The sequence below is a fragment of the Orbicella faveolata genome, unplaced genomic scaffold, assembly GCF_042242905.1.
Source record: "Orbicella faveolata isolate gen_17 unplaced genomic scaffold, um_ofav_v1 contig_13, whole genome shotgun sequence".
NCBI classification, from domain to species: domain Eukaryota; kingdom Metazoa; phylum Cnidaria; class Anthozoa; order Scleractinia; family Merulinidae; genus Orbicella; species Orbicella faveolata.
In genome coordinates this window covers 12319512-12340869 of record NW_028301540.1, presented here as the reverse complement: position 1 = coordinate 12340869, position 21358 = coordinate 12319512, and the positions used below count along the sequence as shown (strand labels likewise).

At 38.6% G+C, this 21358-nt stretch overlaps 1 protein-coding gene and 1 pseudogene across 1 annotated transcript; both read right to left on the bottom strand.

The window, feature by feature from the left end:
• Nucleotides 1-2309: 2309 nt before the first annotated feature.
• On the bottom strand, nt 2310-10379 carry LOC149115036 (uncharacterized; annotated as a pseudogene).
• Nucleotides 10380-17810: 7431 nt separating this feature from the next.
• LOC110064837 (uncharacterized) lies at nt 17811-20974 on the bottom strand. The gene is made up of 3 exons (XM_020771941.2): nt 20634-20974; nt 18591-18659; nt 17811-18112 (listed from the first exon to the last, which is right to left on the bottom strand). The coding sequence occupies exons 1-3, from the start codon at nt 20844-20846 to the stop codon at nt 18065-18067; spliced, it is 330 nt and encodes a 109-aa protein (XP_020627600.1). The 5' UTR covers nt 20847-20974; the 3' UTR covers nt 17811-18064.
• Between the last annotated feature and the right edge of the window lie 384 nt (nt 20975-21358).

The window sequence follows — 21358 nt, the reverse complement described above, 5'->3', positions numbered from 1 at the left end:
AAGTCTTTTTCTTATCTGTTTGAGGAGCTGTTCAAGACGAACAAAGATTATGTCAAAAAGCTCAAAGACGAACTGATTTGTTAGATCGACCAGCATCTCAAAATGCGCTTTCTAAGACCAAATAAAATGGTACAGCGAAGTAATAGACACATCAAAATCGCTCTAAAATAAATTGCAAAATAACAGCGTAATTTCCTTGTAAAATAGAATAATGTAATTATTATAGGTAATCAAATGATTTCGAGTGCAATTTGGAATAAATAAGCACAAATAAATTTTTCTAAGACTACAAAAAATTGCACGAGCCCGTAGGGCGAGTGCAATTTGTAGTCTTTGAAAAATTTACGAGTGTTTATTTATTCCAAATTGAATGAGAAAAATTGTTTGATTACTTGTTAATAATATACAAGTGGCAATTTCAGTGACGCCTCAGTATTTTACGTGACAAATGAAGGGTCAAGGTATTTCAACTTTATTGGATGAAAATTTGACTTGTGGATTCAAGCGTAAAAATTAATTCACTCCCTCCAAGTCATGTATGAAAACTGAGCAGTTTCTTTTAGCTGTGAAAAGCAGTCTTTTTTAACAGTTGAATTAAAGAACTTGACCCGAACGCAAAAGAAAACCTCCTTGTGGTTTTGATGCGGCCTTCTTTACAACTGTTTTTCGATTTGTTGAAAAACTCTGTGCCGTGTTCAAGTTTATCTTCGCCGAGAAGAAACTCTTCAACCCAGCACAAGTTGCTTTAACCAAAATGCCGAGAAACGAAGCTAAAATCTGCCAAGAAACGGATTTTCTTAGCACTGAAGGTCATTTATTAACTTCATCTTGTTGCTTCCTGACTTTAACTTCTTCACTGGCCGTTTTACAGGTTAGATTTGCGTTTGTCGCGTTTTGTTTGTGAACTATCTTACCTAATCTCCAAGCTTTGTTGCACCTTTCGTCTTCAAAACTAATAAGACGTAACAGGTTCTTAGGACGTCTTGCTGGTTCTTCCTCGCGTTTTGCTTCGTAGTACTGACGGAATTTTAAAATTGACTTTTTCAACTGGGATTTAGTCATGCCGTCGCGATCGGCTCCGGTATTTCAATTCAGTCAACTCAAGTTTAACTTATGTTTCTCTCCTCACGAATTTTGTGTATATTTCTTATCTGACACGCTTTGCGATGACTAGTTTGGTAATTTTTGCTGAACTTTGTATTTTGCTTTGTTGTTAAGTCTTTGTATTAAAATTTAGGTAAAGAGTATCAATCTTCGTCTCGTTTTTGTCCGCCATTTTGTGTCCTAACTCAATTTTGTCGGAGCTGTCAATCATTTTTAATTTCACCGTATTGCACTCAATTTCACTTTTTTGCACTGGTGAAATTGCACTGATCACTGATTTGGGATTAATTGACATGTTCTCAGCCAATCAGACTGCAGAAATTGTTGCTTGTATATTATTAGTAAAGTAGAGTAATGTAATTAGTTTAAGTGTATTTATATATAATAAGTAGTGCGAGTAAATATTGTGTAAGTAGGAAGTACAGTGTAAGTGTATTATGTACTAGTATAATATTAGCTCTGTAAGTAGTTTAAGTGGGTGTCCTGTAAATTAAACTTCAGTAATAACAAAAAAAAAAGATAGAATAGAAACTTTTTTGAGGAGGCAGGAGGGGGAAAAAGTGGTGCATGTAGCATCCATCCCATCTCCGTTGTACGTGTAAGGGTTAATGTGTGTTGAAAAATGCAGTCTATTAGGTTTTTTGCACTAGACAATTCCGTAACTTACGAAATAATGCCGTTCAAAGGGACATTAATTAAAGAAGAGTATAGATGGAGCCCACACATAAAGACTGATTTGTAATATCGTAAACGGTATAATCCAACTGGAAATGTGATTTTGTCTTTTCCCGTTCTGCAGGATAGGGATATTTTTTTTCAAGTGTAGGTCTGTACCTGAAGTTATACTATATTATATTGTAAATAGCTTTACTAGCACTTGTCTCTCTATTCTTGGTGTTGTAAAAATCACTGTTTCTCGTGATGAATTGTTTTTTCTTGCCTTGTTGCAATGTTTGCTTTTAACTTTTTTTGTGTGTTTTAGTTTATATTACAATTTATTACGTTACTTTTGCTTTATATTTAATACACATGACCGTAATTTCATCAATTTTATCATATAGATAGCTGCCTAATTTTTTTTAGCTGTATGGTTGTTACAGGCAGCTAATACCAATTTAAAACTTCAAAATTAACGTATTCTTCTTTATTTCAGTTTTGGTATAGACAAAGGTTGTTGTTGTTGTCTTTGTTGTTGTTGCTTAAGCTTACAGAATAGTCAGCTCTTCTAGGTTGGCAAACACTGTGTCAGGTAGAATTTTAATGTCATTTGAGGAAAAATGTCTGTCAATATACAATATGCAATGTAGTAAGTAAAAGAGTGGCAACTAATGATTTGAGTCTAAGTAGCGCAAGTAGTCTAATCATGTTGTATTGTAAGCAGTGTAAGTATTAGTATTGTTAGTAGCGTGAGTATGCGTATTGTATAGAGTAAGTGTTAGTATCGTAAGTGGCGTAAGTAATAAGTTTTTGTAAGTAGTGTGAGTAACTACATTAATATTGTATTGTAAGCAGTGTAAGTAGCAATTAACTTTAAAAAAATACTTCTTAAAAAAAATAAAAAAATGATTTGAGTCTAAAAGAGCAGATTTGCAACACTCTTTAAAACTCAGTTTTAATTTCGTTTCGAGGGAAATTTACTCCTAACTGAAATACCTAACATAAAAGGGGAAAAAATGTCTACTAACCTTTTTAGGTGACTTTTTTTTTTATTATGTTTCGGGAGGAGGGGGACGGGGTTGATATTTCCTCATTAATAATTTTTTTGATAGTTGCAACCCAAGTAATATTCGCGATGTATTACTCTTCCTCTCACTTACAGTTCAGACAGATCTTTCAGAGTGGCAAACACTCTGTCTGTTAGATTTTGAAGAGCGTTATAAGACAAATCTCTGCAAAATGACATAATGCAATAATGTTAAAGTATAATACATAAAGATTTTGGAAGAACGAAGCCCAAATTACCAACGTAAATTAATCCATGATATCTGGCATTAGTATATACCACACAAGTGAATAGTACTTTTCGCGCATGCTGATTGGCTAGCTCGGAGGTGATTAGCCAAGTACTATTCCCTCCGAGCAGCCGAAGAAAAGCAAAATGGCTTCCCGTTTCAAATAAAGTTACCCTTAAACAAATAAGGTTACTCTTTGGTCCGCTTGTTATTCAACTTGTGTGGTATATACTAAAACAATTATTCACCTCAGTGTCGGTGAAAGTGGCGGATATTTACCTCCACTTCGGTGAATAATTGACAGTTTCTGATTGGCTAATTGTGAGTTTCGGAACTGTTATGACAAATCATATACCTTATTTTCTTTATTCAAGAAAGCCATAACGTATTTATAAACCTAACTACTGTACATGAACATGAGCTATAACGTTCCAAACCTGCACTTTGGTAACTTAACCATAAAGTGATTGTCACGTAGAAACCTAAACTAATCTTTCCTAGAAAACTCTGAAGATGGTGGGTCGACAATTTTTCGAGGAAATAAAATTCAAAGTAGTGCACAATTCTCAATGTAATGTTATTCGTGTCACTTACAGATATTCTAAGTTTGTCAGGTTAGCAAACACTCTGTCAGGCAGGAATGAAATTGCATTTGAAGACAAGTATCTGTAGAAGATGAGTCACGGAATTGACTGAATGATAGTTAGTGTAAATGGTAAAGGCTAATTTGCATTCGGAAAAGTACGTTAGTACAACAAAGTCTTTAATAGTAAATGGTTTGAACCCAGGAGTATCAGTACTTCGTATTGTGTGATCGTCCGGGCGAGGGTAGCTCTTAAAAGAACTGTTGTTCGTGACTGACGTTTAGTCAAATTGGTCGGTTTTAGGTCCGTCTATTGTAAGTCAAATTAAGTCGGTCTGTTAGAAGTACGTTTGTCGGTATCGAAAACTAACAATAGACGGCTCGAAACCGATCAATGCCTGATGACAAACTTTACACGAGTCTTTCAGCCAATACCATCATGGCTAAACTGACCAATAACGTTCAACGGACCAGACTTATAACATCATCGACAGACAAACACTATTCACTTGACTCTGAAGATGACTTCCGCTCAGGTTGTCGACACGTCAGTCACCAACAACAGTTCTTTTCAGAACTACCCCCACCCGGACGATCACACAATACGAACTAAGTCTTTAATGTAGAAAGAAAAGAACCAATAAAGAACCAATATTCTCAAATTCCTTAATAATTCATCAACTGAAGTTTAAGCAAAGAAAATCTTGACCATGACAGTGTTTGGATATCCGATCTTAATTAGCATAGATTTTTACGATTATATTATTCTCCGTTTTCTCCTTGCTTTTAGTTTCGATTGAGAAGATGTATCATACACTCAAGTCGGTGTTGTACCACATTTCCAATATCTCGAAGTTCGTCCAAATACTCCGCTACGCGTCGTATTTTCAACTCTCTTCTCAGTGTTTGGAAATGTGCATGCACGGTCAAACACGGTCTTCCTGTTTGATAAATTACTTCACAAAGAAGCCAAAATCACTGGAAACTTTCCACTAATGTCTTAAAACTCCTCTCTGTGATAAACAACGTACATTCAATAAGTGAAACAACTGGAGAGCTTTTGAAATATAATATTTACTAGTCTCCACCAATGGGTACTTTGCACCGCAGTCCTGTTTCACTTACAGGTATTTCAGATGTATCAGATTGCTAAACACTGTGTCAGGTAGAACTTCAATCGCGTTTGATTCCAGATATCTGCAAAGATACATAATGTTGTGATTGGGGAATTACTGATGCATTAGGGACTTATGTCAGGTTTTGTTAGTATTTACTTCACGAATTATGGTCGACTGTAATAATCAGGTGCTTCGCATCATTTTTATTTTTTTAAGGAAAAGTATTTTGCCTTGGCTAATCGTTAGTCTAATTCGTTAATTATATGAAACATACCCAGAACTAAACGTTTAACTCTTTGAGAATACAATTGAACCTCGCCTTACGGCCACCTCGTTAATACGGTCATCTCGTTTTTACGACCACTGGTTTTTTTGTCACAGCGAAACGCCCATGCATTTTTTTTTTATATGAAAACCCCCTTGATGCGGTCACCCGTTGATGCAGCTAAAGGCCACATTCTGAAATCCACACTTGTGGAATCCTTTATAATTTTACCTCGTTTATACGGCCACTCAATCCAGGTATGCTCATTTTTCCATGTTGATATTTTACACACTGATTCAAATTAATGCTTTTTAAGGAACATCTGTTTAGGAGTATAATTGCGATGTATCTGTCACTCAATTTAGACTAATCATGAGTTTTGACTTCACCCCTTTAATAGGATCATCACGTTAATACGGTCAAATGTTCATGGCCCGTTGGTGACCATTTTAACCAGGTTCCACTGTGCATTGGTTTGGAGCGCTACAATAGTAACAGCAACCTCTAACAGCCGTACATAAGCCTGACACCATTTCGTATTTGTACAGCTGTAGATGCCGGATTATCCACTCCCACCCAACCCTTCTTCCTTACTCACAGCCATCCTAATTTTGTTAGTGTTGCGAATGATCTTGCTGGAATACTTGTAATCTCGTTTGAAGACAAATCTCTGTGTTATAACATATATCAAGAGATTATCAAGGTAAGAGAGTGAATCCCCCATATAGGTCCTCTAACTAAGGTGATTCCTCTTAAGTTATTTTTAGACGTGGTACCCAGTTCTTCGGAGGATGTTACTCATCAGAAAAGACGTCAGTGACTTTACATCTATGAGTGACTTTACATCTCTGTCTTTGCGGAAACCAGACAAAACCAGGTAGGAGGTGATACAGCTCAAATCACCGATTTCGCTCAAACTTGGCACAAATGTTGGGTTTGGAGAGTGAATAAGTAGGGCAAAAGTAAGGGGAACGTCCTGGAAAATGGTCTTTTGTCACCATAAGTTATGCATATGAAATTAGCTGTCTTTGGTCTAGTATTTCTACAACAACAAAGACAATGTGAAAATGAAGTCCGCTTGATCATGTTTTGCAGTGATCAGTCTCAAAGCACAATTATTTGTATAAACTTGGCAATCTGGTTCCATCTTAAGTACATATTTCTTAGTGTTGTTAATATCCTTTGATTGATGGAAAATATCTGCAATGTGTAACAACAAATATATATTATTCTAGCGTGGATAATAAGAGCAATTACTAAAGTTCTCAAAAAAGCCATAAAATGTTTGGGGACTTTATGTTTCCCACATGTGAACCAGAGGCCAGTTCAACAGCATCTACAAAATACTGCTTTAAAAAACCTTTACTTACAACTTTTCTGTTATCCTTGAAGCGCATTTCACGGCTGATGTTATACTCCCGCAAAAAAGCATATTTTCCCAATAAACGTGGAATGTTGCAATGGTATAATATAGACGCCTTCCATAATAACACTCTTCAGGTCCACAATCTGAATGAAAATACAAAAAATAATAAAGGTTAAACGTTAGCGGTCTCGTAATATTCCTCACAACAGCGAAGAGTGGTCAGTACGAGTGACACAATCAGCCACTCAGTCAGTCAGTTAGCCCGCCAGCCAGGCAGCAGTCAGTCAGCCAGTCAGCCAGTCGCCAGTCAGCCAGCCAGTCAGTCAGTCAGTTAGTCAGTTAGTCAGTCAGTCAGTCAGCCAGTCAGTCAGTCAGTCAGTCAGTCAGCCAGTCAGTTAATCAGTCAGTCGGTCTGTCGGTCGGTCGGTCAGTCAGCGAGTCATTCTACCAGTCAGTCATACACTCAGTCACTCAGTCAGTCAGCCAGTAGGTCAGCCAGCCAGCTACCTAGAAGGTCTGGCAAAAAATCAACTTCTTTGGCATAATGCTGTATTTCTGGCTTGATTTTGTATTAGTTTTTGTTATTCCTTGACTTATTAACCCCCGGACGTACAACCTTACTCACACCCCATCCGTGGTACAAGGGCGGTGGGGGTGGGGGCGCTGGATGGTACCCTTCCTCTGGGTTTTCGTTCCAAATTTAAATTGATTATATAACCCTGCTCTACAAGATGAAACCATTTGGGAAGATTATGACGTCATTTGATTTGTCATCTTAGATTCACCATCTTGTATTTCACTGCTTTCTTAAAAAGTCAAGAAATGACGGAACTTAATATAAAATCAAGTCAGAATGGTTAAAAGCTGTACAGATTTGGGAATTTCTGCAATTTGATGAGAACCGGAAAAAATATAGACTATGCAAAAAAGCGGTTCTTGGCCAGACCTACGTGAAATTTTCGGTTGTCATGGCGACGTCCAAAATGATGGCCACGCATTTGACATATCAAAATTTCCATGGATGATGAGTGAACAACTACTGAAAGTTTCAGCCCCTTAAAGTAAACCGTCATTTCAAAATTTTGAAAAAACCTTATGTAGGAGGGTGTTGGGAGACATCCATCCCGACCCCCTCCCACCCCTTTGTGCGTCTGAGGGTTAGGAAAATAGTGAAATCCAAGATGGTAAATCCAAGATGGCGGGTGAAACACAGGCAGTGACAGCCATTGGCTGTCGATAAATCGATGCTGATTACCCCCGTCGGGCTAGTTATAGTTACCCAACGTACGCAGTACGTCCGAGGGTTAAATGAAAAATTCGAGGAAAGAAAAAGTCCTGTGTTTGCTCTGTTATTCTTGCAGTTCAGATCAAACTGCTTCGTGCATTTTGAACAACATTATCTAAACATCAAAATGCAACAACTGATATGAGACAGACAATACACTCCTCACTACGTATACCTGCGAAAATAACTGTCACTTCTGCCTTGCCAGTTCCGTACTTGTTAGTGCCCAGGCACGTGTAGTTTCCCTGTACGTTCACTTGTGTCTTCGCTTTAACGGCTGTCGTATTCACCAACACTGTTGAGTTCCACCTTATTGCTGTGTATATAGGGCGTGTTCCTTTAGCTGAACATGACACGTTGTAACCTGGCAACAACTTTATAACTGAAGCTGATAGAAGCATCTCAACTTCGGGCGACTCTGTTTTAAGAACAACTTAAAGTGGTTAATATATCTAATTAGGTCAAGACAATGCGTATTTATACGAAAAATAAGTGTTTTTGCTATTGCTGTTGCAGGATGGTATTTCGTATTTTCCTTTGATCGGCTCAATGTGTACAGTATATCAGTAATGCCTAATTTCAGTATAGACACTCAACAACATAACATCAGGTAGTTAACATGAGCATAACGACATAAAGAAAGATGCTTGTTTCTTACATTATCATGTAGTCTCTTTCGCAGCCCTTATTTGACTCGTCAAGCAATGCTTCTCCTACAATGCTTAAACCCGACCCCCATTTTCTTTCGCCGTTTAACGGATCACTGATTTTGAGCCAGTCGCGCCAAACTTCCCAGGTTACACCACATAAAGTCATTTATTATCGTGACCCTAAGCCCCAGAAATGATAAAAGAATCCTAGTATTTAGCGCACAACAGACATGGAAGTAAAACAAAGTTTTAATCAAATAAACATATCCCAAGCCAACGATATAATGACAGTAATTAGGTAGTAAAACGGGTATCCAAGTTCAATAATGCCTAATTTTCTCTACGAGATGCGCCCGCAGGGAATCATGGTAGTTGTATTCATCATTGCCAGATTTCATATAGTTAAGGAACTGGAATCGAGTTTCATTGTTCCCCGGACGGAAGTGCCGCCATAGATATAATAATGAGAAAGCACACTGGATGTTACTGGAACTGTGCCAGTGCTTTATGTAAAAACAATTTTCGTTCAAAAGGTATTTATTACACGTTACAGTCCGACCCTGAACTGCGAAAGGGCTCCGCAAAAGTTCTTATGAACGAGAATGTAAAATGGCAGAAACATGTAATCTGCGGTGCCCACTGGAGCACAGGAAGAAAATCTGAAGACCAATGAACAGACGTAATTTTTTCGCAGGAGTGTGCTGAAAAAATAGCGGAGGAGTACTCCAAAAAACCAACTGTCGAGCTGAAACGAAAACTGAAATGTGCAAGGAGATTGCTGTCTTCTACGTCGTCCAAAGAGAAAAGTACTCCCAGAAAAGCTCCTACGAGCAGGACTCCGCTTCCTTCGTGTTTGAGTTTTTTCAGGACAAACGAAATTTTCATTACAGACAGAGTCTGCAGAAGTGTAATGATCATTGCTAATATCTTTGATCTGTTGGCATCTGAAGTAACCAATGCACGGTGCCAGATATCTTCACTCTCTGCTGTAAATGTTGGTTCAAGCATACTTTCATCATTAATGGGAGTTTGCTTTGCATAGTCCTGCTCTTTGTGTATAATTTCATTTAAATAAGCACTTCTGTATTATAGGTGGGAATACAACCCAGATTGTTTGATTCCATACTTTTGCAATGTCTGAAGAAAATGACTTGATACGTCCACATTACACTTTGATATTCCACCTGATACTTTAGAGCTCATTTGTGAAACGTCTCTCTTGAGCCCGTCACTTTGGTCTCTGCAAGAGTCAATCTTTCCCTGTGAGGTAGCAACTTTCTTTTTCTGTCTTCTTTGCGTATTAACCACTTGCCTTGCTGATCTCGCGTTCCTAAATATTTTAACCGAATATGACATACAGTCGTGATTTCTGATTTGCTAACTTTTGTTGGTCGGTGCCATTTCTGTAATTTCTAAGTACATGTCAACGACAAAAAGAGCTCGTTAACATGTGTCAAACGCTCGAGCTGAAGAAGTATTACAATGACATGACAACAAAGACCATATTTCCCTACTGGGCACTCGCAAAAACCCTTAGGAGGAATGTTGTCGACGAAAAGGAGAATAGCTGTCCGAGTTACTTCCAATGTAAAGCTTTTTAAAATGGTTCAGGCATTTGACGAATAGTTTGTTGCCATCATTGAAAGCCTTTACAGTTTTCATTCTTCTCGAAGAGAACATTCTTTGAGCCTTGCGAAACTGCCCCATCATTCCTTACCGTTTAGATGATTGTTTTTTTTTATGACTTCCTTTTGAACTTTCGGGAAAAGCAAAGTGTCGCACTTCCATCCGGCTGTAGGTGGTAAAATATCCTCCCTTGAAAGAGCTGTTGAAAATTTGTACTCTATGCAAATGCTGTTTCCCCTCCTGTCAAGTAAGTCTTCGTCTCAAGTGGAAGCAATCGTTTTATCAATTCCTTCTTCGTTCCAGATGTTTTAATTTGCAGCTCCTGACAAAATTTTGCCAATGTTTGGCTGTCAAAGGATTCAAGAGAATTATTTTCATGAAGTGCCTTTTTGACTCTTTCTACACTGAAATTTTTCGCTTCCACCGCCATTGTTTTCTCCCACTTCCGTCCGGCAAATGCTTAACTAGTTTCAGTTACCCACACTATGAAATCTGGCAATTTTGGACTGAATATTTGTTTTGTTAAATACAACTGCCATGTATCCTTGCGGGTGCGTCTTATAGAAGGAATTGCATTGAAACGGTCTAGTAGAGTTTAAACTACTGTAGCTACATTGACGACAGGAGTCTTGCTTCGGCCAAAGCAAGTTCATATTTAAGCAGCCGTTACTAGAGAGACCAGTTGCACGACGCCAAAATCTACAGAGACTATTTAGAAAACAACTTTGACAAATGGGATACACAACAGTGAATTATACGTACGTTTACTCGCATTTCCGTTTCGTGGCAACTCCACAGTAATTCACAAAAGTAGTTGAGATGTTGTGGATAAGAAGACATGAAGAAACTGAAACTACCCTTCCCCCCTTAAATGAACTTATTTATTCGCGAAGTATTTTGGAAAAAACACTCGAGGTTCGTTTTTGTCCACCATATTGTTTTGTTTGGTTTTGGCTTATGCGTGCAACTTCGTCTTTTAACGCAAAATCGATGTCGTGTAACATGGCGCACAGGGCGACTTTTAACGCAACATCTCGTTGAGGCAGCATTGTTGCCCGAAATTTACATGTTGCGCTAAACATACCGTTGCGGACCATTGCCGCAACAAAGTTGCGGCAACGGCAAAGTTGCGTCAAAAGTTGTCTAGTGAAACATGGATTAAAATCGGCGTTAAGAATTGGCTCGTGTAACATAAATTTCACGCGGCCGGTAACACAGACAGTTTTGAGAAGATGCCGCTAAATGATGTCTGACCCTCTTGTTTCAATTAAATGCACCTAACTTTGCTTGTATGATACCCTCATCCCACCCCACATCCCAACAATTCTCGGATTTTTTGGAGACATTCCGAAGGAGATTTCCGTACCATTTGCCCCGGTTTCGAAATTTTCGGAATTTTTGGTTGAATAGAAAGTGCCCGTGGTGTCACACGCGACAAATACCCAGGTGAACGAGTTTCAAGCCCCTCATATAAGGAGATGCAGTTAGACTCACCTTGTGAATGCGAAGAGCTTTGCTCATTGCACATGACCAAGAACAGCCAGACAATTATTTTCATTGAGAAAAATAATTTCCCTTCCATAATGACGATGTGAAGCACTACAACCTGTAAGTAAAACAATTTAGCTGCCACGATTTTGAGTGCAATTCAATAAATAGCGCGGGAGCAAACTTTGCAGTCTTTTTACACTTTGTAGTCTTCCAAAATTTTACAAGTATTTATTTACTCCAAATTCTAAATCAGTGCACGTTAATAATCATATGATTACTTGTTAGTAATGCAATTGAAAAACAAACAAACAAACAAACAAACAAACAAACAAACAAAAAATAGTTGCATGCAGCCGAATTAACTTTACTTGATTCCCATCTTAAGAAATTTCCAAACATTTTTGCAAAACACAACAACAGGAGAACGGTACAACAGCGGACCACTGAGGGAACAGGTGCTCGCCGGAACAATGGAACAATAGGAGGATCGAAATGCACCAATCACAGCCGACCTTTGTGATATAAACGATACCGTGCAATCAGTCGACCTTATCGCCTGAAGAAGACTAGCAGTAAGCAGTCGAAACGTCGCGATCTACATCTCAAGTGACTAAATCGTGAGACAAACGATAATACACTTTATTACTACTTCCGACAATGTTGGAAAATCTTCAGCAGTGTTCATGTAATCTTTAGCAATCTTCGGATAATCTTCGGAACTCTTCGGAAATCGTCGATTGTATTTAAAAATGTTTGGTTGATATTCATAAATCAGAGGAAGGGCCCAAGTGACCTTCAGAAGTATTCGGAAAACGACTTTTTGTCTTCCGCGATTTTCGGAAAATTTTCCGCGAACTTCGATCGCCTTCAAAATGACTCAGATGACCATTGGCTGTTCCTAAGTTTTTTTCGTACTATTTTCGTAATCTTCGTTGTAATTTGCGTTCGTTTTACAACTTTGCACTCGTGTTATACTTTTTGTACCGATTTCACTTTTGAACTGCACTGTTCTTTGTCAGTCACAGTCAAGTAACATTTAAGTGTATTACTGAAGAATTTAAACTTAGGATATAACGAAAAGGTTTAAGCAAAGTTTTCACTAAATACTCTTTTTCTTTTCTTTTTTTTTCCATCGTAGCTTAATAAGAAATAACGAACGATTGTTTTTCAAAACTAGGTACTACTTCTAGGAGGGATTTGAAGTATGCTTTGTTTTCATGAACCTGATGTGTGTCAAGTTTTTAAAGGCCCATTTTCACCCTTGATGCATTGCGCGCCGTGGTACTTTGATCCTGGATTTCGTGTTACACGAAATTACCGAATTTTCCGAATTTTCCGAAGCAAACTTGCATCGCTTGTTCCTAAAGCAATCCTTGGAATATTTTTCACTCTTTCTCTTGTCGTCATTGTTTATATTTCTGAAAGTATATTGTAAATATTCTGTATATATTCGTAAATTTTGTTCTGTGAAGACTTTGTGTACCTGACCAAATGGCCGCCATTACACGCCGTCGTGTTGGGAGACCAAAGTTACCTGGCTCTTTGAAGTCGATTCGGTTGAGGGAATCTGTTTTTAATCTCTGGAGGGATGGAAAAGAAGCTCTGGGATTTTCAGAACGCACAGACAGTGAGTTTGCAGAATTCCTGTTACATCGTCGAAGGTGAGGTTTGCTGTTCAAACATTTCTTTACTCTTTGAATGAATTTCAGTTGCGACCGTTTGTCTATGGTCTTTTTAACAATCGTTCACAGCGTGCTTTGCAACTTGGGGGACAGCGGAGTGATGTACTGCAGCGCCGACAAACGCCATTAATGTTATGCACTGGAGCCGGGGATGTTCAATTACGTTCTATATGGTAAACATACTACAAGCCACCAAATGAGATTGTTTTGGGAAGATCATATATGTGAGTCAGCAGTTGACTAAAAAAATGAAGTATACAATTGCCCTAGCTTGTTTGCTACAAACCGCAGGACCGTGACAAACTTTAAAACTATTTCTTCACGATAAAAATGAATCTCTCTCAACGTGACATTTAAAGTCATTAATTGTCCAAGAAATACACACTTTATAGATCTTTATAAGTTCAAAATTTAAATCGTTCAGAACATCAGTTTCACTTCATTCAACAATCTTTTTTCCAAAAGTAAAATGTAGTAAGTAGCAGAATCTACTTCTTAATATGTTTATCACATCATTTTCGTGATTAAACTACAGTCGAACGTCTCCGCAACGCCCACTTTGGGGAGAGAGGAAAGCAGCCTTTGTCCTGGATGAAACCATTGTTTTTCTCATTTTTTTTTCCGTGGTGCGACATTTTTGTTTTTTAAAAAAAAGTGCTTATTACAGCGTATAAAAAGATAACGCAATCAAAACATCTCAGCGACGAGCGATACTAATCGAGTTTCGTGACCTTTTACAAAAAACTACGAGGTTTTGTATGCACCGTTTTCAGTCTGATTAATTGGCCTCAGTTCGGGAGGCTAGCCTTTGGGTCGTTACGAAGCGCTTTATTGGACGTTGCCGTTGTGGAGAGGAGGCCATTGTAGAGAGGTTTAAACAAGAATGAATATATAAGGACCATCGGCCTGAACATAAAAGAGTGGCCGTTATCGCGAGGTGGCCGTTGTAGAGAATTAAGTGGCCGTTAGTGAGGGTTTGACTGTACGTACCTCAAAGGTATCTACGTTTGTGTACAGCCACACGCTTTCCCTGATAACTTCAGTACGAAATGTTTGTGTGCTCTCTTCTTCTTCTTTATCAGACTTTTGACAGGGCGAGGCTTCTTGATTTCCTAGTGTTTGAGAAACAACTGTCTTTTACTGGAGTTTCGAATTACGTTGTGCTTTAATATAATTCATTCAAAATTTAAATCCCTCATATCCAAAAGTGAAGTAACATCAAGCGCCTCAAAAGTTTATGTTATAGCAAATTTGTATTTTCGTGAAGTTTAAGAGCGTTCCAAACAATGATTACAAATGATATATCATTTAACAGTTTTTGCTTCTATAAGTAAACTTTAGCAAGCGGTATTATCCAAGTCAGTTCCGATATCTATATGATTCTTTTTCAAGTTGACTAAATAGGAAAAAGAATGCGTTAATTTACTGTTACCTTAAAGATGCCGACAGCTACTCGCTTTTCTTCGAATTTGCTTCAACTTGATTCCTTCTTACGACATCCCAGCTGCAAAATTTTGTTCTAATGAGTCGTATTTGCAAACCTTTCCTCGTGGTTTTGGTAATGTTCAGCCGTATGTTGTTTACTTAACGCTAATATAGTCTAGTGTGGTCAATTTCTTATAAAATAGCTACTGCATGAAAAAGGATAAAAAAACAATATTTGCGCTGCAGGTTGCTCAGAGGCCCTTGCGATCTCGAAATAATCAGGTTGCAAACAGCTTTTAGTGTAGTAGTTTACACACCGGAGAAGTAAACAAGCAAAGATATTGGTGGTGCCACCTGTTGTAAGTAAAATAAAGAACCTTTTCTTCCACTGGCTGGGAAATTGAGAGGGGCCGAACATGGTAGTGATTTTGCTGCATATGTGGTCTAAGCAATGCTAAAATTAGAAATTACAACTCAGTCCCTTTGCTGGCATACAAAAAGGTGTTCAAACTCCAAGATGAATTGAATGAATTTCTGAACGGCGAGCAATTCAAATTGTAATTAGTTTTTAGTGATTTTTTTCAGGACGCACACGACGACACAATTTGAACTGAAATGTATGCCGAACCGTATCTTCTTAATTTGACATCATACCACTCTTTGCATGGCTTTTGTGCACTAAAATAGTAATTTTTAACAAAAATAGGGTATTGAATTAACGTTTCCTTCAATGACAACGTGGCTTTCAGGGTTTTGACCTTTAGAAGCTATGGCCATGATAGTGCCCTGTTTGGATCAACAATAATAACAACAAAAATAACAATTGTTGAAATTTTGGGCTTATTCGATGAAACGCTATTGTTCTGAAACTCATTTATAGGGTCAAAATCATTAGTGATGCTTACGAGGTTTTAGCCCACACGGGACTGCTTTGATTGAAGGGAGCAATGCTGTATGTTTTAATAAACTTCTTTTAGTATACATCTAGCACTGAAAAGAATTGATTTCCCTATTCACCTTAATTATCTTCTTGATCTGATTTCAAAATAAAATTGTCTAAAGCAAAAGGCAACTTTGAGACGGCCGCACTATTGCAAATCTTAAACAGAAGCATATCTTCGGTCATGAACTGTACTTTATTACACTGCCAAGTCTTACGTGGAAAGGTCAGTAGACTCGGGATACCAAATTCAGAAATGCTATTTGCTAAAATCGACATGTATCGACCCCGATCTTTATGTTTTCTAGGTACGTGTACATCAGCACCAAGACAGTCTAGCTGTTACGTCTGTTGTGCGAGCGATTTTCAAACGAATCGTTCCAAAGCTTTCGACTCTTGTTATTATATTTTTTTGAAAAATACTACAGTGTAGCCACCAGCGCGCCATAGAAATTTGGTCGTAACCCTGGGACGTACAATGTGGGGGGAAGGGGGGCGGGGGTTGGTGGGTGGGGATTTTAAAGTTTTAAAAGGACGATTTACTCTAAGGGGCAGAAACTTTCAGTAGTTGCTTATTCATCCTTCGCGGAAATTTTTGATATGTCAATTGTGTGTCCATCATTTTTGACGTGTCCATGGCAACCGCATATTTCCTGTAGGTGCCAAAAATCAACATTTTTGGCATAATTCTGTATTTTCCAGTTTTCTTCATCAAATTCCAGAAATTTAGTGACTTGTACATTTCGTAAGCATTCCGGCTCGATTTTGTATTGATTTTCGTTCTTTCCTGACTTTCTAAGAAAAGAGTAAAATCCAAGATGGCGGATCCAAAATGGCGGGTCAAATGACGTCATTTAACGCTATATGACGTCACAAGCAACAAATATGGTATCATTTTGTAGAGCATGCTCAGGGCTATCTCAACAATGTAAATTTATTTCACTGTGCCGTAACAGAACGAAACCCCAAGGGCGGGAGGCTCCAATCCCCCCCCCCCCCCCCATGTACCACGGTTGGGGTATGAGTTAGCTTGTACGTCCGAGGGTAATGGGGTAGAGTTAAATTTCATGACTGGCTTAAATGGAGTGACTTCTTAACAGATACATCTTAATTGCACCTCTGAAAAACGTTTCTTTAATAAGCATCGGAATGCAGGTAAATATAGGTTTTTTTTTTTTTTTTTTAATGAAACTTCAATCAGTACATGCAGTGTTAACAATGGACAGTTGAACACAACTGGTTTGAGTGGCCGTATAAACAGGGTATGAAAATATAAAGGATGGTGCAGGTTGGGATTTCAGAATGTGGCTGTTTTTGGCCGTATCAACGGGGTGGCTGCATTAACGGGGTTTTCTTATCAGAAAATGTATGGGCCGTTCGCCAGGACAAAAAAGGTAGCCGTAATAACGAGGCGACGTTATTAACGTGACCGTAAGCCGGGATTCCACTGTAAATGGAGGATCCTAGCAAAGCAACGCCATCAAACTCAGTATATATAAGAGAGCATCATTTAAGCAACATGCACTTTTTCGTATTTACATAGCCTCATCTAAACACGAGGAGGGTTGGGAGAAGTCGAGACAGTTGTGGACGGCGAGACGTAGTCGAGGGTTTGCATAACTTTCGAGAATTCTCCCAACACACCGAGTGTTTAGATGAGGCTATGTAAACGTGGAAAAAGTGCTCTATTGCTTTTAAAAAAGTAATTCTCAAAAATAGGCGTGAATCTAAAATGTCACAACAGTCTTAACTCACCTACCAACTAGTGAGAGCGCGCGTAGTGGCTCAGTTAATTTATAAAATGAAATGATGCGCGCTCTGGGCGTGAACAAACAACTTCGCTTGGCGACAGAAATCTATTTTCCTTGTTAATGTTGCAAAAGAACTGTTTCATACTTTTAGCTGATTCATGCCTTTTGCTGTAGTTTGGAGTTCACTCAAGAATTTGGAGCTGCTCTCGGCTACTCCCCGGGCAACTCTAACGCTTCTCCCGTACTTTTTGAGTTTCATGCGTAAAGGAAAGCTCGATTGTCCCAAGAAAGCGAGTAAATTCGAAGAAGAAGAAACGACGACAAGAAAAGGAGCTGGGGAAAAAACAGCAAAAAGAACAAAACAAAACCGCGGACTTCATTTTTGTCTGGTTCCGGCCCGACAACCTGTTCCCTTGGATATGTAGTGCATAGATTATAAGGGAGAAGGATCCACTTATATTATTTTACCGTAATAAACACGGAAGTAAGGTGTAAATTAAACAAGGACAAGAGCCATAACTATGGAGGCATAACTATAGGGGTACATGTATAACAGCAATACGAAAGGCAAATGAGATCACTTGGTTTACACACGTGGGTGCGTATCTGTTTATTATAGCTATGAAATTTAATATCCCACGTCTATTGCTACACGGTATGTTAACTGAAAGAAAAAAAAAAAGATTCGTCGTGCATAAAACGTTAAAACAAAATAATATCATAAAAAGTAAGAATAAAAATTACAGGCTTAGAAACACACACTAAAAAAGAGGGTTGAAGGCAGATTTCTTGGAAAGAAACAGCGCTGCTTTCGATTTCTTCAGAATCATGATCTTGCCATGGAGCTACCGGCTGGCATACGGGATTGAAGTTCCTGTGATCAATAAAAGGAAATCAGTTTTTCTACCGTCCAACATCCAACCAACCGTTTTCACTCACGTGACCATCAGCCGTGCAAATTTTTGACATAGGAAAACAGTTCAACTCCCGCAGAATTAGTTAGTTTGGGTATACTTAGCTACTTTAAGTATTTTTAACGACCGCGAAAAAATCATGGCTTCTCAATTTCGGGGGGGTAGGGGAAGGGGGGGGGAACCTTGACTTTCAGAACTTTACGTTAATAGTCGTGAAGTTGACAGAGGTGGCTATGAAGTACACCGCTATTTTTTATGCATACAGGTGTTTTGAGGGTATCTATTCCCGTCTCAGCATTTCAGTTTTCAGCGTAAACTCATTTGAACGCAGGAATCAAGTAGAATCAAACAAGTAATTTTACTCGGCAGAGGACGTTGTGACCTAAACGTAGATAGGAATACAATGTTCATATAACTAAGAGATTCTGATCAACCTACCCTGGCCTCCTGAGCGTACGCACAGAATGGACAGCACCAATGCATAAGGCAGTCGTTAACAAACGTTCCCTGTTGGTCAGACCATCAAACAAATTCAAATAAATATAGTAAATTTCTTTCATTTTTTTAGCCCCGTCCGTGCGTCCGTTCGTCGTCATTATTCGTCCAGTTAAGAAATTTCATTCGTTCAGCTGTTGACCCCCATCAATCCGTCCGTCCGCTTGTCCAGTCTTTTGCTCGCTGGTTCCTTCGTTGGTCGGTTAGTCAGTCAGTCAGTCAGTCAGTCAGTCAGTCAGTCAGTCAGTCAGTCAGTCGTGACTCAGTCAATTAGTCAGTCAGTCAGTCAGTCAGTCCGTCAGTCAGTCATTCCGTCCGTCCGTCCGTCCTTCTGTTCATCTATCAGTCAGTCAGTCAGCGAGTCAGGCCGCCCGTCCGTCCTCCCGTCCGTCTGTCAGTCAATCAGTCCGTCCCTCCGTCTGTCACAGTCATTCACTCAGTCAGACAGGCATAAATTTATTCAAGCCCATAAGGATGATATGTAGCGGTATATCAGAGTGATGATCCGTTGGTAAGACAGAATTTTGTTATATGGCAAACTTGTGCAAGATGAAAAGGGGAATTCTGATTGATTCCCTGAATGATCATTATTCTACAATATAGACCGCTAAAGTGGACCACTAAAAAATTAGTTTTAACGAATTGCTTTTTCCAACATTGCACAGATCTAGCAGTGTTTTGTTAAAAATAAATAAGTTTCCTTCAAATTTGGAAAACAATGTGAGTTTAACTTTCACGAAAGTGACCTTAAAAGCGTAAATCAATACTTACCTTTTGCGAGCATGTTTACCGAGAATTGATCGATCGCAATAATAACCAATATTTTCCCGAGACAATTGGAAAAATAGAGAAAAACACTGCGGGAAAACCAGCTGTACATCTTTTCGAGTTCTCACAAAATTTCACGCCTATTTCTATAGCTCTAAGGAACGCGGAGAAAATTCTGTCTATTTCTGTTAAAAGCACTGCAAGAGAATGAAGGCAAAATCCCACGTTCGTTTTGACTGTTAAAACGTAAATTTCCTCTACTCCCGCATTATTATCACAACAATTCGTGTTAGTTCTGTACGGTAGTTCCATTTCCATGACAACCCATGGTAACACACGTACAATTTTACTGCCGAAGAGAATTAATTATCTTTTTATTTTCTTTTTGACTCCGAGTTACAAGTTGTTTTATTAGGTTCCCTAAATGTTTACTTGTAACCATAAAATATATTTGGTAAAACTTCATTATTGCAACCTACGTTGTATTTACTTTAGGCCCATCGAGAAAAAAAAAAATGCATATATTAAAAGAAATAGACTAAGATTAAATTCAAAAAAATTCTTGAATACAATCATAACAATATTTTGTTCATTTTCTTTTATATATTTCCTCCAGTTAACCCAGCTTGTTCTTTGGTCGTAATGTTTTTTTTAATGTTTTGCTATGGGTGTCATTTTACTCACGAGGTTTCGGTGTGCTTATCGCATGAAAACAAATGGGTCTCGATGCCGCAACAATCTTTGTTTGTTTTTTAAGAAATAGCTTTTGTTTACTTACGCCGAGTTAATTAATTCATCTGCTAGCGATAGGACAGCTTTCGAAGCCTCCTGCGATCTTCTACAATTCAATGCTTTATTTTCAGTTTTTCATTTTTGTTGACTAAAGTATACAGATGATACTTTGTTTCAGTCTGTTGTTACGCACGCAGAATCCCACATTTGGAGGTGTGCTCGATGTGGTGGAAAATCTATAAATCGCTAGTTGCTCCTCTTCTAATCCACCGAAAATAATCCACAATTAGATACTCTCGCATGAGTTTCCGTGTAACATAACGCCTTGGAATTGTGAAAGTAAACATGAGATGACTCAGTGGGGAGCGCGAACGATGCTAACATTTTGTGATCCAAACATCCATCGCAGAATAAACGTATTCTCTGAGACGTTCTCTAATCATAAATATTTCGTTGACCTAGTGAACAAGGAAGCGAAAAACTCACCGGAATTTGGAATTTATCTCGGAGTTTTCCTCGATTTTGGGCGCCACAGTAGATTCCGATGGGGCCCATCAGAGAGCAGAACCCGTGGTAGCAGCAATTTTCTCCCAAAGCTTCACCGATTTTCCCCGCAACTATACACGGGCAGAAATAGGTCTTGATACAGATGCCAACATTTTCGAAGCAGGCGCACAAACCGCTTGACCAGTCAGTCATGTTTTTGAATGTAATGTAGCCGTTGAATGCAAAACTGCCTGTAAGAATACTTGGCACTCTCTTAAGCAGACGTTCGCGACTTTTGACTTCCCCGAAGTTTTTTAAGTTTCCGAGCAACAAGGGGCCTTGATTTGAAAGCTGTTTATCGCACATGTTACTTCGCGACGGACCAAACAAATTTCCTCATTGGTGAACAAAAATAAACGACCTTTGACCAAAGCTCTTCCACTTTCCTGTCTAGACCAAACATCGAAACAAATAGGCGTTTGTATACCACGTTTGTCATGCAAGAGTTTCAGTTCACAAAAACTTTTTGCCGTGAAAAGAAGAAAACGAGAACAACAGTAACAAACAAGAAACTCGTGGAGGCTATAGAGAACAAGCGGCTAAAGATCAACTGCATTTTCGCTCACAAAAATAAGGGAGAAGCTTCTTTTTCAAAAAGCTAGGCTGCCGATGATATTGTTTGACACTCGCAGCAGGATATGCAAATAAATTTTGTGGTCACTCAG

Bases quoted from the DNA above. Each gene is read 5' to 3' on its own strand.
- LOC110064837 (XM_020771941.2), bottom strand. From the start codon at position 20,846: ATGACTGACTGGTCAAGCGGTTTGTGCGCCTGCTTCGAAAATGTTGGC. The intron at 18,660-20,633 runs GTGAGTTTTTCG...TCTGACCAACAG, and splicing joins GAGATAAATTCCAAATTCCG to GGAACGTTTGTTAACGACTG. The intron at 18,113-18,590 runs GTAGGTTGATCA...TATTGATCACAG, and splicing joins CGTACGCTCAGGAGGCCAGG to GAACTTCAATCCCGTATGCC.